Source organism: Dipteris shenzhenensis, chromosome 2, assembly GCF_047967505.1.
Source record: "Dipteris shenzhenensis isolate YYH24624 ecotype China chromosome 2, Dip_SZ_1.0, whole genome shotgun sequence".
Classification (NCBI taxonomy): Eukaryota; Viridiplantae; Streptophyta; class Polypodiopsida; order Gleicheniales; family Dipteridaceae; genus Dipteris; species Dipteris shenzhenensis.
Window position 1 is genome coordinate 7,181,393 of NC_141597.1, and position 21,690 is coordinate 7,203,082.

A 21,690-nucleotide genomic window follows, 5' to 3' on the forward strand; every position below is an offset into this window, starting at 1 on the left:
CGATGATAAAATCTGGGAACACTCTCCGCAACTGATATACGGATTCCCAGGTAGCTTCGGATAGAGGCTGACCATGCCATGCAACCAACACCATGGGTATCCTCCGATTTCGTATTTGCATTGTTCCTCGGTCCAGGATTCTTATTGGTTTGCGCCTTGCAATATCCTCTATCTCCTGAAACCAAACCACACCTTCGATTAGTGAGTCACCAGTATGTAAAAATTTCTTTAAACGTGAAACATGAAAAACCGGGTGCACCTTACACCCCTGTGGCAATTCTAATTTATAGGCTACACTGCCTATTCTCTTTAGAATTGACCACGGCCCACAGTATCGAGGTGATAACTTAGCACACTCTCCTGAAGTCAACGACTTCGAGTGCGAAGGAATTCTGAGAAAAACTTTTTCTCCTTCTTCAAATACTCTTATAGACCGATTTTCATCCGCATACACCTTGGCTCTATCTATAGCCTGGCGGATGTTAGCTCTCGCAAGTGCTAGCATCTCCCGCATCTGAACTACAAAGTTCGCGGCACTAGGCACTTTCTGAGGTACTCCAACTATAGTTGGATTGGCTGGCCTATAACCATAGTTCAGCTCAAACGGACTGAACCCAGTATCGGAATGAAGTGAGCCATCTTGGTTAGACGATCAACCACCACAAGGATAGAATTATACCCTGCTTGTGTTGCAGGTAGCCCTACAATAAAATCCATGGAAATGCTCTCCCACTTACTTAGTGGTATTGCCAAGGGCTGTAAAAGTCCGGGTGGCTTCACCCGCTCGGCCTTACTTACCTGACACGAGAAACACCGTGTCACATATTCATGAATATGCTTTTTCATCTTTGGCCAAAAGAAATCTCGCTTCACGAGATCATATGTCTTCTCGACTCCTGGATGTCCCGCACACGGGCTATCATGGCATTGTCGAATGACTCTCTGCCTGAGATCATTCTGACCAGGTACTACAACCTTGCCATTTCTAACTAGCATACCATCCCTTATGGTATATCTTGCATAAGTTTGGCCTTTTCTGGATGCCAGGTCATCCTTTTCATTTTTCCCGGGTTTTAAGACATGAGCCTTAGGCCATAAGCTCTGGACAAACTCGTCCACCTTTTGAGTTTCTCTGATCTCGGTCATTAGAGCACTCTCTAATACCGTGAAACTCAGGTTGTGCATAATGCGAGACAACGCATCAGCTACCTTATTGTCTTTTCCTCTTCGGTACCGAATCGTTAGATTAAACTCCTGCATGAGCTCTGCCCACCTAGCTTGGCGGCTCCTCAAGTCAGGCTGTTTACAAAAATGTTTCAGAGTATCATGATCCACATCCACATAAAACTCTGAACCATACAGATAATGCCTCCATGCTTTCAAAGCATGGATAACAGCATACAACTCCAATTCATGAGTTGGCCAATTCCTTTGAGAGGGAGAAAGCTTCTTGCTTTCAAAGGCTACTGGCCTTCCCTCTTGAAGGAGGACTGCTCCTACCGCAATGCCACTTGCATCGGTTTCTAGGAACAACGGTTTCTGGGGATCAACTATTTTTAACACCGGTCCTAAGACCACAGCTTGTTTTATGGTGTTAAAACTTTCCTGTTGATTCTATCCCCAAACAAAAGATACTTTGTCTGAGGTCAGATCAGTCAATGGCGATACTATTCCGGAATATCCTTTGATATGTCTTCTATAAAACTGGACAAATCCCAAGAATGATCGCAACGCGGTCAGACTCTGAGGGATTGGCCAAGTTTGTATCGCAGCCACTTTCTTCGGATCCATTTCTACCCCCTGGGGAGTAATTATGAACCCTAAGTACTCAAGCCTAACCATACACAGTATAGGTTTCTTTGTATTCACATAAAGACTGGCTTTCCTCAAAGTATTGAACACTATCCTTAAGTGTTCACGATACTCAGTAACACTTTTACTGAATATCAAGATATCGTCAATAAAATGTACTACGAACTTTTCGATATACGGACGTAGTAAATCGTTCATAAGCATGACGAAGGTCGCTGGAGCATTCGTAAGTCCGAAGGGCATTACCAAAAACTCATAATGACCAAACCTGCTTCTAAAAGCGGTTTTATGCACATCCTCGGCTCTAATCCGGATCTGATGATGGCCGCACTTAAGATCTATCTTGCTGAAAATCACGGCTCCATGTAATGCATCTAGCAAATCATCAATCCGAGCAAGCTTGGTTATTTCAAAATCAAGCTTCTCAGCATAGTCCTGAACTTGAAGCTCTAACTGGGTAACCCTTTGGTCCCATACTTCAGTTGAACTTCCATCGGCCATCCTGACTGTATACGCATAGTCAGATGGACTTGTCTTTAATTTCAGCCTCTTCACGAGCTTGGAGTTAATCACATTATGAGTTGACGCTAAGTCAAACAACACAATGACATCATGACATGCCACTTGCCCTTTCATTTTGATTAACTCCGTATCATGGAAAGCTGTATACCCCGTTGCTGCGGGCTTAGATAGGATGTTATCAGGTGCACTCGTCACTAACTTAGTAACAGACACACAGAACAAACAAGGTACTAACCTCTGAGAAGATCCCGCTAGCTGAATCTGCATCTCTTCCGCTCTGGGACTTCCCTGCATCTCCACGTCGCACTCTGAGATCACCATCTCAGCCATCCGACGATCTTTATTACGTGGACAATCTCTCCACTGATGAGGTTGAAGGCAACCAACGCATAAGCCTTCTCTCCTCGCTTTTTCCCGCTGTTCTGGATTCAAGGGAGATTTAGACCAAGCCCGGGCTGCCATTGGAGTTACTTTCCTCTTCACTCCAATGGTGGTACTTGGTTTAGGAGTTTCAGCCGGTCTCGCCTGCTTGGCTTGACCACTCGGCTACGAACCACTCCCTCTACTAGCCCACTTCTTCTTAAACCCAGATTTTTTTGGATACCCATACTGGGTTCCGACCTGTGCAAACCCACTTGGCTTGCTGCCCTTGGCATCCTCGTAGTTCAGGGCTATAGCTATTGCATCATCTAGCGTGTTCGCGTACTTAGCCCGAACTTCCATTTTTATTCGATCATTCAATCCAAATATGAAATCTTTCACTTGGATTGATTGAGGCAGGGGTTCGTCAACCTTCATTACACTCTCTCGAAACTTATCAGTGTATTCTGCCACTGATAAATTTCTCTGACGAAGGTTCCTATATTGATCCCAAGCTCGGGATGCTTCGTCAGGAGGTAAGAAGTGTTTCCTGAACTCTCTTTTAAACCCCTCCCAGGTAGTGGATGCTATGCCATCTTTTTGTTATTTAATCCACCACCGATCCGCTGCCTCACTAAACATATGGGTGGCCTCGCGGATCTTTTTGATGTCATTTCTGATCTCACAAATAGCGAACGCCTCGTCCCATTTGTGTAGCCAGGTCTCAATGACATCAGAGCTACGGTCGTTCATCCGACCAGAATACTTTTCCGGCCTGTAATTCGCAATATTCGGCACTTTAGACTTCCTAGGCTCGACCGTATGGACACTAGACTCCAGTTCCATTGGAGCCTTTCCCTTCTCTTCTCGAGAAGGTCTGGCAGACATACTCTGTAACGCTCTCCTAAGTTCAGATTGTCCTGCGTTGGCTTGTAATTGCTGCGCTAACAACTGTTGCAAGGCTAACAACTGTTGCAAGGCATCCTCTGCCAGATAAAGTGTGAGCTACTGGGCGCGATCCCTGCTGGGTCGGCCGGACTCCTGATTCACCAGGGTCCCTCCTGGAAGCCCCTTCTTCTGCTTCCATTTAGTTTAGTAGGTGTTTTGTTTTGGGGCTTGTTTTTTTTTTTTTTTTTAAATAACACCCCTAGAACCCTGTAATCACAAGCTGACACAATTCAGTGTACTAACCCTCTGAACACAATTCCCTATACTAGGGAATACCTGCAATCTGACATGCACACTAACTACGCATTTGACACAGGCATATATCCAAATCCCGCTTTTCCCTATACTAGGGAAAGTCCTGCAGATTAACTCAGACTAAACCACACAGGCATAACCCGTCCTTACTGCCACGCTGAAACCTCATGCGTGCTGTCCTTTCTATGGAAGTAGCGCATCACCTAGCTAATTAAGGAAGAAAAAAAACAACACAAAGCTAAGGGAGATCAAAGAAAGCTCCCTCGTTAAGTCCTGTGCCTCTGCGTCCTATCGGTGTCTCCGGATCCTGTAGCCTCTGCGTACTGCCTGCTCATGAGTAATAAGACTTCTCTGGTGTCGCATATCCTTCAAATTGTGCTGTCCACGCCAACCTACGGATTGTTTATTACAGACGCAGAAATTTGAAAATGAGCGTCGATCAAATTCTCCGTTAGACCCGCGAAACACCTTGCATCTCACGTATGTGCTCTGGTCCTTCGACAACCGCTCGTATCACTGTCGTAGCTCCCCAGGTGTCCGTCATCACGGCACCCCCGTTGTGGTTTCGCTGCAGTCGCCAAACACTGTCGTAGCTCCCCAGGTGTCCGTCGTCACGGCACCCCCGTTGTGGTTTTGCTGCAGTCGCCCTATACTATCCGTTAAAGGCACGTATAAACCTTCCGTTGAGGTAATCCAGCGCCCCGCCGATTCGTAGGCCCGTCAAAACGTTACGGGAACCTCACGTCATCTCGCAGGTTACTGGCTCCGTGCACGCTGCCCGTCGACTGGCGCTCCACCAAAGTTTCGTTGCAACCTTACAATTCCATGCTGCTTCTGCTCGCCGCTCACGGGCCGCTGCTGCTCGTTCCAGCGCCTCCCCTCGGACTTTCCGCTGACTAACGTCGAAGGGTCTACAGGATAAACCTCAACAATGTCGTCGATTCTTTTCTTTCTTGCGCTCTGCGACAGCTACGTAAACCAGTGTTCGTCCATTCTCTCATTCCAAGCCTTGAGCTCTGATACCAATTGTCACCTAATTTCTCTAAACTAACCTCTGCTGCATATCACGGGAGTAGCACCAAGATTCTCCTCCCAGCCAATTCTGCTAAGGCACAAAGCAAGCCGGAGATCTACGTTGAAATTCACGTGAATCAAATCCTTCTCTTCTCTCTCTAGCCTTAGCAAACCCCAAATCCCTAGATAGATCTAGATGCCACATGTCATCCATATAGGGCCTTCCTAATGCAACATTTCACCCCTCTCTTGGGATGCATTTAATTCCTTGCCCCTAGGCACAATCTTTGCACTAGGCCCTTGGTCTCAGATCTATCTAGTCTGGTGCTATCAGCCCTCACCTACGACCTTGACATTAAATCCCTCCCGATCATTTACATGAAGCGCAAACACATATATTACAGAGATAGATCCTATAAGGGAAATGTCGACTGATTCTTCCGAGGTCATGCTACCTCGGCTAGAGCGTAACAACCGTGGCCTAACGGCAACTCTTATCGATTCTGCATTCTCTGGGATACTGATAATCCCACACTGGAGTCTTATTCAGTCACGGTGAACAATGTTGACATGGGAAGTGCATTTTATAAATTGAAATGAGGATTATTTGCAAGGGCTTGTTTTGAATGTAAAAAATTGGGGACATGGCTTCGCAATGTCCAATGAGTCAGCATAAAATGCCTCCTGCTACTTTGCCTGCTCAGATGCCCAATAAAGATGCTCCTACCTCTATTGGAAATAAAAATAAAGGTAATAGACAATCTTTTGTGAATCAAGATAAAGGCAAAGCTCCACTTGTTTCAAATGGGAGTGCTTCTTCCCCTTCACTTCCTGCTATTCAACTCTCAGCAAAAGTACCAAAATCTCCAATTGATGGATGGCAAAGTCCAAGAAAAGTTATTTCTATTCGACGACCTCCACCCCCTCGCACTTGGAATGGTGCTTCTTCTAGTGGAAATTCCCCAGAGGTCAACTCAAGAATTGGAATCACATGGGCTGTAGTGACAGCTAGCAGAACCCTCTTCCCTAAAGAAGAGGTTGTTGCATTGCTGTCCAATCCTCAGGCGAATGTTTCTTCTTAGGGAAGAGGCCCTGACCCTGAGGTAGAAATGCAGGGTTAACATCCTGAAGGTTGCTGCTGTACATAGCTGTTTTTTTCCTATAAATTTCTGTAAATATGCTTGCTCATATCAAATGCCTTACCGTAAATGTTCAGGGGATGTGCCACAGTAGGAAATGGAAATCTGTGTGGCTGTATATCAATAGATTTCAGCTTGATATAGTGGCATTACAAGAACACAATCAGCATGTCTATGCAGGAAATCTGTGTGGCTGTATATCAATCGATTTCAGCCTGATATAGTGGCATTACAAGAACATCCTGAAGGTTGCTGCTGTACATAGCTGTTTTTTTCCTATAAATATCTGTAAATATGCTTGCTCATATCAAATGCCTTACCTTAAATGTTCAGGGGATGTGCGACAGTAGGAAATGGAAATCTGTGTGGCTGTATATCAATCGATTTCAGCCTGATATAGCGGCATTACAAGAACACAATCAGCATGTCTATGCAGGAAAGACAGGTCATTACTGTGGCTATGATATCTTTTATGATGGGGAACACTCTTTCTCAGGTGTAGTCATTCTGATTAAGCATGAGCTTCAGCCAGTTATTGCTTTAAATGACAATCAAGGCACATGGATTATTCTTCAATGCATCATTCAAGGCGAGGTGTTTGAATTTGCTTCTGTATATGCACCTCAATCTTCTCGGGATAGAAGTGCAATATGGGATGCCCTCCAACGATATCCATGAAGATATCATGCCTTTATATGTGGGGACTTCAATAATGCTCTATGTGGGGACTTCAATAATGCTCCGCAACAGGGTGATAATACATCAAGAAATACTCATATGTTAATCTCTGAAAGGCATGTGTGGTCTCAATTACTGATTCATCTTAATTTGGTTAATCTTTGGAAAGAATTGCAGCCTTTGCCATATGGATATACTTTTCAACACAATGCCCTTTCTTCTTACTAGGCACGTCTGGATCGCTGGTATAGTGTAGCTCCGTAACAAAATGATGATTTTACATGTAAAATGTGGATTGACTATGCCTTTGTGCACTCAGATCATGCACCGTTATGGTTGAGGCTATCTTTTCATGATATGCCAAACAATAGACTGCCTCACAGGCGACATCTGATTGTGAACAATAGCTATTTGGAGTATGTTGCTTTCAAGGCAATGGTTACTGAAGCCTATCAATCTCTGTCTTCTCAGAGCCACTTTGATATTGATAATGCATGGGATTCTTTTGTTTCCAAAATGCAAGTTGTAATTAGAGATTATGGCAAGCCTTACATGAAGACTATGAGGGAAACTATTGCTCAAGCTAAATTGACTTGCCAAGACCTCACTGAACTCAGTCACTTTCGTCCTTTGTTCTTGCATGAGCAAACAACACCATGCCAAGCTAGACATTGTCTACAAATCAATGATCACAGGAAACTTGCTAAATGGGAGACCAAAGCAAGACAAAGAGCTTTCACAAATAAAGGCTGCTCTTCCAAATAATTTTTTAAAACCTTGCATCAGAAGAGATTAAAAACAAACATTTGCACGATGCTTATTCCTGATAATTCATGGACTACATCTCACGATTACAGCTTGCTTTTGATTGTGTACATCATTTCTCTCAACAGTTTGGTTATGCAGATCCTCCCTCACAACAAGTTTTGTCTACAAGAAATTTACTTTTACAGCATGTTTCTCTTATTATTTCCACCACTCAAGCTTTGGAATTGGAGGAACCTTTTACTAAAAGGGGATTATCAGATGCAATCAAATCCTGTGATAGATGGAAATCTCTAGGATGGGATGGTCTTACAATTGAGTTTTTTTAAGAATATTGGCCTCTTTTGAAGCATTCTTTGCTGCATAGGGTGAATTCTGCTTGGCAAAATCAAAAAATGCCGAACACATGGAAGAGTGTTCTTGTTAAACTCCTTTCAAAAAAGCAAATCTGTGAATCTTTGGCTAATTGGAGACCTATCACGCTTATGCCAGTTATTTACAAATTTACTACCAAAATGATTGTTGATCGGATAAAAAGCTATTTGCATGATGGGTTGCATCCTGTGCAATATGGTTTTGTTCCTCGTAGGCATATCACAAACAACATTGCTAATGCCTATGTTGGAATAGAATATGCCAAATATATGCAGCAGGATGTTTTGCTATTGCAAGTTGATATTGCCAAAGCTTTTGATACTATTCAATGGGACTTTATTTCACAAACAATGCAGACCTTGGGATTTGGCACAAAAATGCAGCAAGTTATTAATTGGCTATATCAAGATAGTAAAGCTGCCTGCATACTTTCAGGGGATATTTCTACAACATGGACTCTTGGTTGTTCTGTTCAGCAAGGTTGTCCCCTCAATGCTTTACTATTTGCCATAGCCACTGGTCCAATGCTTCAATATATGGACCATCTTTTGGACACTGGCATGTTGCATGGATTGGAGATTCCTGGCAGTGGTAGCATGATCGCTCAAGCATATGCTGATGGTTCTTTCTTTACCCCAAAAAATACTCAGAGCGATCTCTCTTTGATTATACAGGCTCTTTCCACATATGGCTTAGCTGCTGGTTTTCATGTGAATTTTCAGAAATCCAAGCTATTGCCGTTGCATGCTAAAGATTGGCATAGTCTTTTGTGGCCTGGGGAAATCGTTCCACCTTCTCAATTGATTCAACATCTTGGTTATCCTCTAGGTTGCGTGCTCACTCGTTCTCAACAAACTGATTGGGTGCTTACAAAGCTGAGGAAAAAACTTGAATATTCAAAGCTAGCAACTTGGCCATTACATGTTCGTTTGCGAATAACGCAATCCATCTTGATAGCATACATACAATTCTATTTGTCCCTCATCATGTTTACTAAGGCAGATCTGGTTTCCTTTATGTCTGCTATAATGGAGATTTTATGGCGTTCAAAAAATAGCAAGAAAAGTCTCAAATTACTGTCTATGCATCGTCTCTGTTCTCCAAAGATGCATAAGGGTTTGAACATACTCAATATTCAAATGCATATACTTGCTCACAGGGGGAAAATGATGTTGCAGTTTATGCAAGGGAATCAGCCTAGGGCTTTCATAATCCGCTCTCTTTTGTTGCATATTGATACTTCTGCTTTTGGGCATTGGCAAGCTACACAGTGGGATTATCTATTTGGCTCCATTCAAGGCAAGATCAGAGACTCCCCTTTTGTCTCTTGTTTGCTTCTTGATTGGAAGCATATTTTATCCCACTTGGAATGGAATGGCAAGGATTCTTTGTTGGGAAATTCCTTGAGGGTTGAGAATATTTATTGGTCCAGAGTATTTTACCCTCCTTTGGCTATACAAGAACCGAGGCGTTCTTATTTTATATCTTTCAAAGGTATTGCCTCTATAGCAGATGTACTTTAGGATGATGGCACTCTTTTATCTTTTTCCACAACTGCTAGCAAGTATGGTTTGGGAGCCCATAATCGTCTTTATGGCACAAAATTTCAGAAATGCTTCAACCTTTCTTGCTGATACCTCGTTTGGAACTTCAGGATAGGCTTGAGGATTGGACTCTCCCTTCTTTCTCTTCTTCAGCCCGTCTTTTGAAGCTGTCACATATCACAGTGTCTTCTTTGTATAAACTGTTATTACCTTCGTCTTGGGTTTCTGACGAAGCTAATTCTGTTCAGCATATGGATCGCCCATCAAAGTGGTGGAGAAAGTGGCTGCGTCTTCTTTGGCATTATAAAGTCCCTCTTCCGCAACAGCTTTTCCTCTGGCGAGTCCTACTTGGAATTTTTCCATCTGGACAATTACTCGCGCATAGACATATTGCCCTGGCTGTTTGCCACAGATGTCTACATTCTGCTGAATCTATGCCTCACATTTTCTGGCATTGTCCACATACTTGTGATTTCCTCGCTCTCATTCGTCAAGGGCTTCGAGCGAGATTTCCTACTGTTACTTTTGGCAAGTTCTTTTGGTTATTTGGTTTTCATCCTGCTAGACAAGATTTTGATTTATTTTTTGTTTGGGTGCGCTACTAGGCGCTTTGGACTCTATGGATGGACAGAAATCATAAAGTCTTTAGTGATCCTACTTTTCCATCTTTCGTTTTTTTCAAAGATCTCTGCAGCAATCGTTTCATGATTGCTTTCAGACTCATTTGATTGATCATGATGTATATATGACTTATACTAAAATATTCGGTTGAGTAGTAGTTACTCTGCTTTTGGAGTATCTATGAATGTAATTATTTCACAACAATAAAATATTTTCTCACAAAAAAAGTGTGTGTGTGTGTGTGTGTGTGAGGCCTCACGAGCCTATGGGACAAAGTACAAAAGGTCAAAATAAATTACAACATCTGGGTAAACCAGAGAGTAAAGGAATGCAGATGGCATCTCAGCTCGAGGTTATTATAACACACATCTAATTTCTAGTCCTATCATAAAACGGTCGTCATTACATAAGTCTAAGACTGAGGGTCTTTGGGTTTAGATTTGAAATCTCTAATCAATGCCAATCCATCTCGGTAGATTGCCCATTTTCTAGCTTTGCATGCATCTTTCACTTTGATAAGTCTGATATCCCTTTGTAGTTGGAGTAAGCTCCTCATATATCCATACCCGTGTATCCTTCAGCTTGTTTGTCTAGCAAAGAATCATTACTCTTCCTGCCCTCTCATTGAAATAAACTTGCACATGTTTTCCCTTTTTAAGGACACAACCAATGTCATTTGCATCCCATTCTACTTGTGTGCTATCTCCTTCTTGAGGCATGTGGTTCCTTTCTCTTCATTGTATAATGCATCATCTTTCAAGGCAGCGAAGGCAATCTTCTAATAGCCCCCCAATGCGTGCTATTTTCTTATTATGCACTCTGGCTTCCTGCTCTTTGACTTCTACATACAGGTCAACTTTGTTGATTGTTGACTTTGTTGTTGGTTGTGATAGCCAACTCCTCCTTGGCTGAGCTCACTTGGGTGGAGATTAGCTCTGTGACCGTCGAAACAACTGGTGGAGCTGGTGGAGATGTATTACACTTGCGTATTGCTTTTGTAATAATTTCTTTCTTACAATTATTTTCCATGTCCTTCACCTTCTTGCAAGAGCTACAAGCTAGAACTGGAGCTCTTTTTTTTGCAAAAAAGAGACTTCTAAAATACAGCATGCTAAGCATGTAATAAAAACACCTCAGAAGAATGAGGTAGAAAAAAACCAAGGCTGAGGCTGAAAATGCCAACTCAACCCTGTAGAAATCCCAACAAGGAAGGGAGAGTCTCTCCAATCCCTAAGAAAAGTAACTCTCCTGGAGGAGGCTGCTCGAGAGGATCCCTGCATGGTCGCCCATATGGCCATCAGAGTGTACCGTATCTATCCAAGTACTGGGCAAGATCTGAGAAGGGTGAACCTGAGAACCCTCCATAGCCTCAGTGCATCTGGCTCTCCAAATGTGCCACGCTTCAATGCTAGCTAAAACCTCCCATGGAGAGTCAACCGAGGAATGAGCAGCCCTGAAGAGAGTGACCGGAACATCCTCTAAAGAGCATGACTCCACAAGGTGTCATCAAATGTGTAGAGCCCAAGACGAGTCATGTCTCTCAAAGAAAACCTAGGGCCCTGAAAGAGTGAGCCAAGCCACTGATCCCCATGTCGTATAGAAGAGGAGGCGAACAAAAGTGCTAAAAAGTCTTGCAATCCCCATGATTCTCGCCTATCTGCAATCCCAAAGGCAGTGTTGCACTGTCTCCGAAGCAAAAAGGCAACGAGGGCAAGTAGGGTCAATCCCAAACCTGGATCTCCAATGGTTCACTGCTATCCCACCATGAATAGAAAGCCAAAAGAAGAGAGTGATTTTTCTATTATGGTGGGATTTCGTGAGCCTCTGTCAAAAAAAATTCTGAAAGTCTGCAGAAATCTGATAATTCTCCCAATGAGGAGCTCTGGTGGGCCTCCAACCCCTACAGCTAAGATGGAATTTTCTCACACTACTGACCGTGTAACAAAAGAAGGGGATGCCTTTCTCTCGGTGCCCTTCATCTATCCACTCCCATTCCCCAAGGTCCCACTACAAAAACTTAATTGAAACACCTCCATAGAGCCACAACCTCCATGAGCCCAAGGCAATGAGTAGCGGGTCAGGGCAATGAGTAACTGGAGCTCTCTGATTTCCTGCTGTAAGAAATATATTTATTCCTATTGAGCTTCACTTGTAGTGCAATATGAAGGGGTTGGGTGTTGTTATGATATCAGAATAGGAGAGCTTGTTGACAAGAGTTGTGGTGAAGGTCTTCATCTATATGAGAGAGAGAGAGAGAGAGAGAGAGAGGACTGATGAGTATTTGTGTGTAGAGAACGGTGTGCTGATGGGAAGGAATGGGCAAGGAGAAAATCAAGAAGGTAAGAAGGGGGGAGGCAAGTTGAGGAGAGAAATATGAGTGGGGAGACTTAACACTTAAGGAAGAATTGGGGCAAAAGGAGCAAGAAAGAAAGAAAGAAAGAAAGTTTATTAATGTCCACTGGAGACCTGAAAGGTCTATGGGACAAAAGAGACCTGCTTATACATCAGTACAAAGAGGGCCATAGGCAACCTCCCTGGGAGCATCATTAGGTTCCTCCAAAAAAAAACATAGAACCTAAAAACACATAGAACATAAAACTAGGTACTAGGCTATGGGGTGGCCATTACATCAATTTAAGACTGAGGGTCTTTAGGTTTTGTCTTAAATTCTCTAATCACTGCAAGACCGTCACGATAGACTGCCCATTTTCCTGCTTCCTTGGCTGCCCGAACCTTAGCAAGCTCGATAGCTTTGTCCTTCAGTTGGGTTCTTGTAAGCTCCTCAGCAATCCATATCTTTGTCCCCTTCAGCTTATAGGATTGTCGTAGAATTCTTTTCCTGAGTATCTTCGAGTTGAAGGTGATGACAGCATGTCCATTCCTGGGTGATAAATAAACTGGGAAAGAGAGTCTTCATCATCATTCTTGTCATCAGTTGGGCTTGCTGACCAGTCAATGGCTGGGACTGCTCCCTTGATTCTTTCGATTGCCTCATCGAAAGCGTCATTCTCATGCTGCCAATCTGGTATTCCCCCTATTCGAATCTTCATAGCATTCTCTTTCCAAAGGTGATGTTCTTGGATCTCTGTTTGGATGTCAACCTTGGGTTCAGCTGTCACTTTCACTTGGATGAGCTCTCTAACTGTGGAAATCAGCTGTGGTGTTGGGGGCTCAGATTTACATGTTTGTACGGCTGCTGCAATAATCTCTTGCTTCCCTGGGCCTTCCAAAGCTGCAATACGAGCTAGGGCTTGGGTGAGCTGGGACCTCAGGTCTCGTACCTCTTGCTGGAGATGGTAAATCTGCTCTTGCGGCTTGGTCGGCGTCGGGGGAGGTTCAATTTTACACCTAGAGTACGTCCTGTCGAATGGAGCAGGGGTTGTGGCTGCCACGGCAGAGTAAAGCTTGGGAGGGTGAGGGGAGGATGGGCTGGCCATATCGACTGTCCCCCTTTTGGCTGAACTAACCCCTTGGCTGGGCCTGGGGTATAGCCCAGCCAAGAGTGGGGAGACGACGACGACGGGCTGGGCGAGAGACGACGAGCTAGGTAGGGCGGGCTGGGCTGGTTGAGCGACGGACTGGGCTAGGCGATGGCTGGACTGCGACAGGCAACGGACTGGCGACGGCTCAAGGAGCATAGAGTTCCTAAGCCTTATTTCAAATATAATCAAATTCCACAGACCTACAGAATTAATGTCATTTTATATTCTTTCATGGATCTTAAGGCTAACAATACCTTAGCTTTATTGTCTTTGAAGCCTTGTATTGCAAAGTTTAGCCATCTCAAATTTCCATTCGTGTTCCATGAAACAAAAACCAATACTCAAAAGTTGAAAGCTTGCAAGCTCTTTGTTAGAAATCAACCAATAGAGGGTACGCACAGCGAAAGATTGATGGAAAAGCCCAAGAGCTCACACAGTGTGTGTGGGGAGTGGAATCACAAACTTCTTAAACTTATGTGCATCAAATAGATGTGCAGACTAGTAAATAAACAATGATCCAACCAAATATAGAAACCACCAAAAGAATATATTTCCATCCAAAGCTATGGACACAATACAAAAGCGAGAGATCCAAAGTCCCACTAGAGCTTGGTCCTTTGATCTTACCACAAGGTACTTCTACTATCTGCCAGATATCTCTAGAACATTGAGCCCGTGTGCTCCACCTCGAGCTTAGTAGACTCTCTATCCAAAATGATCCTCTCCAACTTGCTGCCTATAGATCAACCTAGGTAGGCAACCCTTCTAGCTTAGTCTGCAGGTTCTCCAAGTCTCTTGGTCCTCCAAGGTATAGGCTCCAAGATGGGTGGAAGTCTGCTCCTTGCTGCTTGTGTGAAGGCTGCTCTAGAAGATGAGATATGAGGGCCTGGAGGCCCTCCTTTTATAGGCTCCAAGGGGCTTCCAAAATACCGACCAGCCAGCCTCATTCTAGCCGACCAGTCTGCTGCAGGTCCCACCCTTAAGGGTGGGACAAAACTGGGACAAAGGTCCTTAAGGGCTCTCAAAACCGGGACAAAGGCCCTCACTTCAGTGTGCAGCCCTAACCAGCTGACTTGTGGTCTGCCTGGTTGGCTGCCTATAAGGCCTCTATGCAGGCCCAAAGCCTGCCCTATGCAGGCACCTTTTGCCCTGCCATGCTGCGCCATGTGCCAGCTCTGCTTGCGTCTCTGTACGGCCTGCTTCCAGGGTCTGATGCAGGGCTCGACCCTGCCCATAACCCTTGCCTTGCTGCCGTACTGCAGATGTACCTGCTTGCCTCTGTCCGCCTCTGTCTGGAGCTCCAAACAGCCCTGAACCAGCCCCAAAACTGCGGCGACCTGTCTGCTCCAGCCATGTGGCTACCTCGTATAGGATTACTCCACCAGAGGCTCGACTCTTGGCCAAGTAAGTCCATGAATATGCTGCCCACATGGCAGCCTGTTTGCTGCCCATGTGCTAGCCCTTCTCTCTCTTTTCTTTGCTGTGACGTGTTGCCTTGTGGCAATTCCCTCTCCAGGCTTTTCCCCTCAGGCAAATGCCCTAGGTCTCTCTCCCCCATGCTCTCCTCATATGGGGGCTTACAGATGGGGAGGTGACCTTTCCAACACTATTGTAGTAGCAGCCAACCCAAATATATATGTTAGATCTCTTGTTCTCTGGTACTTTCTTAATGGCGTGGTTGTAGACTTAAATGTTAGTTGGTGATAACGAGTTGTTAGAAGTCAATGGCTCCACCTGAGAGCACCTATATGAGGAGAACAAAGGGGTCATTGGACTGAGATGGGGTCAGCAGAGGATTGTGCAACAGCTTGGACTGTCTTGAGCAATGGCTGCATGGAAGGAACATCCAGAAACTTCCGTGAGGAGCAAGGACTGTCGATGTCACAGTTTGTCAGATGAACAGCATGGATTGGCCACTGTCAAGGCCTATTTATAGCCCTCGGTTTAGGCGTGGCGTCTGCAGCAGCCAGTCAGATCAGGGGCATCTGGCCAGCGGGTAAGACTGCTCCAATGGTCCAAATGCAACAAGGTAGTCGGCTATTTTCAGGGGGTTTCTGCCTATATAACCCCCCCCCCTCTTGAGAGACTACTGGAATGGAACCAAGGACAAAACATGACAATGACAAGGCTACTAAACTGTGCAATGTCTGAACCAGACATGGCTCTCATGACAACTCGGAGGCTGACGTCTGAGCGTGGTTCAGAGATCGAACTGAGCACTCACATGGCTTTACATCCCAAACATGACTCAGAGGCTCATGTCTCAGCATGGATGCATGAACAACTCAGAGGTCTAGAAGACCAATGCACCAACATCTTGGAACTCATATGCCCTCTCATGAGCAGGCAAGTTTGGGCGTACATTTCGAGGGCTAAAGCAGATATTGTCGGCGGCAGTCCCGAGTTTGATGGCGAGGGTAGATGCGTGAGAAGCAGTCCCGAGAGTAGCAACTCCAAGGCGGACAAGCAGGCAAGCTGTACGAGCGGACAATGACGAGGCATAGGTCCGGACTGAAGGGGTAGTTGATGGCAAGGCATTCCAGGCTGATGATCAATGTAGATCACCTCCTCCAAAAGCTCCAAACAATGGTGAGGCTAAGGATTAGAAGGGAGCTCTACCTTTGAAGAGAGGGGAGGTTCCATTTGCGGGCTTCTCTCATCCTCAAGGTAGAGTGAAAGGAAGGGGAAAGTGGAAATGAGACTCTGATACCACATGAAGGCACATGTTGGGGAAGGGAGAGAGAAAGGGTAGGCTAGGGAGAGAGAGAGTGATACTCAAAGAGAGACATAATGAACTGGAAATGAAATGACTAAGCAATGACAAAACGAAAGTACTCACATGTAGACCAACGTGGCATCCATAGGACACACTAGACTAGAATTTACACTAGAACACACCAAACTGACTCAACTTGGCTTCATATTCTAATAATAACTACATATACACATGCGGAGAAAAAAATTAGAAAAACAAGCAATCCAAAAAAGTGCATCATTGACTGACACCAAGCTTCTTTTGCTTCCTTGCAGAACAAAGAACCACTTGTGTTTTGCTTTCAAAAGTCAAGCTTCTTTCTATGAAGCCATTAAAGCATCCAAACAAGTCAAAGGAGACAATGTGATGCGAACCTTCCTTTGGTAAACGAATGAAGCGTTGAAATTCAGTACGAGCTCCTTTTCCATATGGCATTTCATCACGACTTTCAGAGTTCTCTACCTATAGTATAAGTTGCAGAGAATTTCATAGTCAATTGAAGGCAAGCATAATCGCTTTTGAAGATATTTAGGGCATTGTCTGAAAGGACAAGAACGTACAAGAGGAAGATCCGATAGGGCATCACCAAGAGTCAGAGCCTTTGAGAGATTAGGCTTTTGAATCTCATCATAGGCCACCATATTCCGCTGTAGTAGAAAGAATTTAGAAAGTTAACAAAAAATATTATTACCAATTCACCAAACAGTACATTTTGCAAGGTAGTAAAACGAAACAATAAGTTACCTCCCACTCTTGCGGAATTCCACCTTTTTGAACAACATCATGTGTTGGTAGAGGATAAGGTGGCAATCTCTACATAACATCACATAGAAAATCAATAGTTCTTACTACAAAATCTTGTTTGATGTTTCAATGGCTCTTCTACGTTTAGTGGGACCACATCACATCAACTAAGCAATAAAACCAGATTGAAACTCAAATTATAGTATAGCAAAAAATTAGAGCATGATTTAACTGCGCTGAATCATGTCTACCTATCCAATGCAAGGCTTCAAGTTCAACGATTACAACCGATTTAACAAATACTCTTAACATTTTTAAATGAAGTTAACTTGTAATAATCAAGCAAACGATGTACTATCTGCTAAATCTTGGATGGCATCTCCCCGAACAAGCATTATTATGTGTATATCAATGGATACATGAATTATTAAAAACCTTTACAGGAGAGGCCCCCCAAAGAAACACCCGCATGCGAAATTGCGGAAGACCATAGCAACCAGCAACCATCAAACCCAACTCCGCCTGACATCGAAAAGAAACATGAGCATATAACAATACCAATCGCTTCCAAGCATAACCTTTTGAAACATAAAAAAGGTAGCAAAAAATTGTTGTGATGATTTTCCATACCTGATAATGCATCTGAACAAGCCGGCTTAAAGCATATCTACCCAAAACACCTCCAGCAAATTTTAATATATCCACAACATTCTCCATCAACACATAGCGTGGCTTCAAAAAATTTACAATATCCATGTACACGACAATTTGTTTATTGCGTACATCAGCTAGTGGATCTTCCTTGTTTCTAAAACGATTAAATCCGCTTGCCCCTTGACAAGGAGGACCACCACAAATAACGTCAACATCACCCTGTGCAACAAACACCTTGTTCAGAAACTTACCCACCAAACAAACAAGTTCCTAAGATATAGAAGGCATCCAACCTCCATTATAAAGAGAGATGCTACATGAAAAATGGAAAATCTAAGAATGGCATTTTAATCAGTCAAATTTGAGGTTTTCTCACCCCTTCACATAATGCACATGTCTTTTGTACTCATTTTCTAGGCCTTTTTATATTACACTCTTATTTGGAAGCAGCATACATCATCAAATACCCCAATATCTTATTTGAGGTGGTCTATCAAAAATTAAGGTGTCACTAGACCAAAGGCTCTATTGGCTACCTTCACCTAAAAGCCTCTTCCTATAGATGGGTGTGCTGCTTGGGTGCTCTGATTGGTTAATTCTAGGACTAGGTGGGTGCTAATGCAGATGATATGTTAATGGGCTGGCTAGATGATGCCCTAAATAACTACGAACATTCATTTTTATATGGACACTTACTTGGGCATTCAAGCCAATCCAAGATTGCAATAGGAGATCACCATCGCAAGGCAGTACACAAAGAGCACCTACCATGCAAATGCCCACAAGCAACATCAACAATAGGGTAAAGCACAACAACGAAAACTACAGGTGACATAAGATGTTGCATGTGGCATCTAAGCTTATCCTTTTGAAGCACCCTAGAAATATTTCGTCCTTTCAGCTCAACAATTTCCCTGGTTAAAGCTGTTGGTTCAAGCACCTCTGACCTGTAAATCTTGAAATATACATGTTTTGCCTTCAAGAGACTATGCTTGTCTATGTGACTAAATTTAGAGTACTTTCTTAATGATCCACTAAAAAGAGGAACATGCTAAAGCCAATGCAAGTAGAAAGGCTTTTGTATATCCAGAATGTTTTCCATATGATTGCTATGACCTGACGAGCAAACTAATGGAGCAATTAGGTGAGAGCTATTGGGGGGGTACTCTGTTGAAAGAACAATATGAAAATCATTTTAAGAGGTGGTAAGATTATTTCTATACCCAAACAGCCAATAGCAAGCTAGTAGTGAAGCACCTACTCTATGACAAAATAGACTGATTAGTTGTAGTATGTTCCACCCCACTTTTCAAAGGTATATCCACCCTCCCCCATGTAAGTTTAATTTTGATTAACAAATATCAATATCAAGTGACAACTAGATGTAAGAAGACCTCACCACACAGAATATAAAAAATAAGTGTGTAAGTGAAGGAACCTCCCTTATTTGAATTTCAGCGTTTGAAGTATATTGCAATGGCACCCTAATAAGGGATTTGATAGGAATAATAATAATAATAATTTGAGCATTTTGTTGTGTTTAAGTGAAGAAACCTTTCTTATTTAGATTTCTACATTTGAAGTATGTTGCAATGGCAATCCAATAAGGGATGGATGGGAACAATAATAAACGTCCATTCATAATGGTGAGGGTGTGTCGAACCAAGAGAAAGTCCTTGCAAATAAGGCCGCATATTTCCATTCTTTATTAACCAATATGATTCTAATCAAAATTGCTTGTCTTTTGGAAGTTCATAAGAATGAAGAGAAGACAAAATTAAATAAAGATTGAGAAAGATGAAACATACAAAGGAGATGTGTGTTTTGTTAAAACTACCAGATCCTAAACTAAAGTTATGTCTTAGATGGCACATGTGACATAGAGACACATATATGATGCAAAAAATCAAGACCCTAGACTTCTCAGAGTCATATTCTAATCTAAACTCTACAAATCTTCTAGCACCATATTAACTAGCTACACATGTTGCAACGTATTGTAAACTTTGTATACAAGCTCTAAGGACATTTTGGAATTTGTGGTAGACATCAAACAATCCTCCCATAATGCAAATTGATTGCAATCTAACTTGATTCTTAAAGATCACATCATCATGCATCATCACCTCCCATGCAAAGGTATAGGTTGTTCGACCTTTCACAAGTAAAGTGAATAAAAGATCACCAAATAACCTTTAAAGCCAAACTGTTGTATGATGTTATATTTATTGTCATGTACATAACCTCAATGGAAGAAAGAGCAATAGTATTTTAAAATATTGCCAGTGTTGAGTAAAAAGGTGTAGCATGTAGTAGATTCTCTATCTTTGCTAGTTGCCTAATTACTATGACAAAACCCTTGAATCTATAGAGTTTTTTTTTTTTTCAAGAAAGAGACTTCTATTATGTAAGAGAAAAAACCCACGAGAGCAAGCTCAAAGCGGAATACATCATGAAACCATGAGGATAAATACACCCCTCAAAACGAGGTGGAAAACAACCAAGGCTGAGGCTGAAAGTGCCACCTCAACCCTATAAGAGTCTCAGAGAAGAAAGGAGAATCCTTCCATTCCCTGAAGAACGAAGCCCTCCTAGCTGAGGCTGCACGGGAGTCTCCCTGCATACTCGTCCATACAGCCATCAAAGTATGTATGGTGTCTGTCCAAATACTACCCAATGTGTGCAAGGGATGAACCTGAGTTCCCTCCAATGCCTCTGTGCATCTGGCTCTCCAGATATGCCAAGCTGCTATGCTCGCCAATATCTCCCAAGAGGTATACACAGAGGCATGTATGGCTGCAAAAGGAAGGTGTGGTACCACGTCCAAAGAACATGACTCAACCTGATGACGTCGAATCGAAAAGAGCCGAGATGAGTCATGTCTCTCATAAAAGACCTGAGGTCCAGTAAGAGAAAGCCAAGCCACTGAGCCCCATGTCATAAAGAATGGGGAGTACACAAAGTGATTGAAAATCCTAGCTACCCCCATCCAAATTATCCTCGCCTGTCTACAATCCCATAAGCAATGTTGAATTGTCTCCAAAGCAGAGAGGCAACGAGGGCAAGTAGGGTCGGCTCCGAATCTAGATCTCCAAAGGTTCACTACAATTCCACCATGGATAGAAAGCCAAAAGAAAAGAGTGATCTTTCTATTCCTGTGGGATTTCTAGAGTCTCCTCCAGAGTTGGAATCTCCTAGCATTACTGACCGTGTAGCGAAAGAAGAGAATGCTCTTGTCTCGATGCCCTGCGTCAATCCACTCCCACTCTCCAGGGTCCCACTGCAAATACCTAATGGGAACTCTCCCGTAGAGCCAAAGTCTCCACGATCCAATAGAGAGAAGCCGGGGGTCTAGGTCAAGGAACCACTCAAAATCTAATCCTTACACCAAAAGACCTACAACCTTGATATACTGAAAGGCAGACTCAAGCAAGATGTCCCCTGTGGACCTGAACAATCTGCCACCATCATGCACATCAAAAACCAAGGCATCCCCATGTGCATCTTGAAAGGCCAAAACCTGAAGAGGAACACTCCCTCTCGTAAAAGCACCTGCCCAAGTGGAGCAAGAGAGGAATATCATCTGTGTCTACCCAATCCACTAGAAGGGCTGCCTCAATCTGCAATATCCTCCTTACACTCACACACAGCCCTAGATTAGGTGTCCAGAGCCCCATAAACAAGGGCTGGTGGGGTCAGTTGGAGGGCAGGCTGAGTGGGCCAACAAGGCAGCAAGTCGCTCAGTTTGAAGGGGGCCATGGGCCCTATAAAAAGCAGCCTATGTGCCTCAGTTATGCATCCTGCAGGTCAGCTAGTAAGGGAGCAGAAGGAGCAGCAAGAGCCTCACCTTTGGGCCTACACAAGAGGCAAAGCACCGCCAGAGTTGCTGCAAACTAAGCTCACTTGAGGCTGAAGCCTAGGCTGTCTACTAGGGCAGCAAGGTGCTGAGATCTTTGGACAGAGTCTATATACACTCGAGGTGGAGCACAGGGGCTTAGAAAACTTGAGGTACCAACAGATAG

The 21,690-nt window shown here is 43.6% G+C and overlaps 1 protein-coding gene across 2 annotated transcripts in view; it reads right to left on the minus strand.

Annotated features, from left to right (window-relative positions):
* LOC147904288 (DNA (cytosine-5)-methyltransferase CMT3-like) overlaps positions 1–21,690 on the minus strand; it is a 98,732-nt gene that overhangs the window by 53,912 nt on the left and 23,130 nt on the right. The window contains exons 12-16 of one of the 2 annotated variants that reach the window (XM_087385695.1): positions 17,645–17,887; positions 17,456–17,536; positions 17,015–17,083; positions 16,831–16,917; positions 16,645–16,732 (exon numbers count right to left, since the gene is read on the minus strand). In XM_087385695.1, the coding sequence (XP_087241821.1) occupies positions 16,645–16,732; positions 16,831–16,917; positions 17,015–17,083; positions 17,456–17,536; positions 17,645–17,887 (568 nt within the window). Of the gene's footprint in view, positions 1–16,644; positions 16,733–16,830; positions 16,918–17,014; positions 17,084–17,449; positions 17,537–17,644; positions 17,888–21,690 lie in introns of both variants that reach the window. The other variant, XM_087385687.1, reaches the window with a different exon arrangement.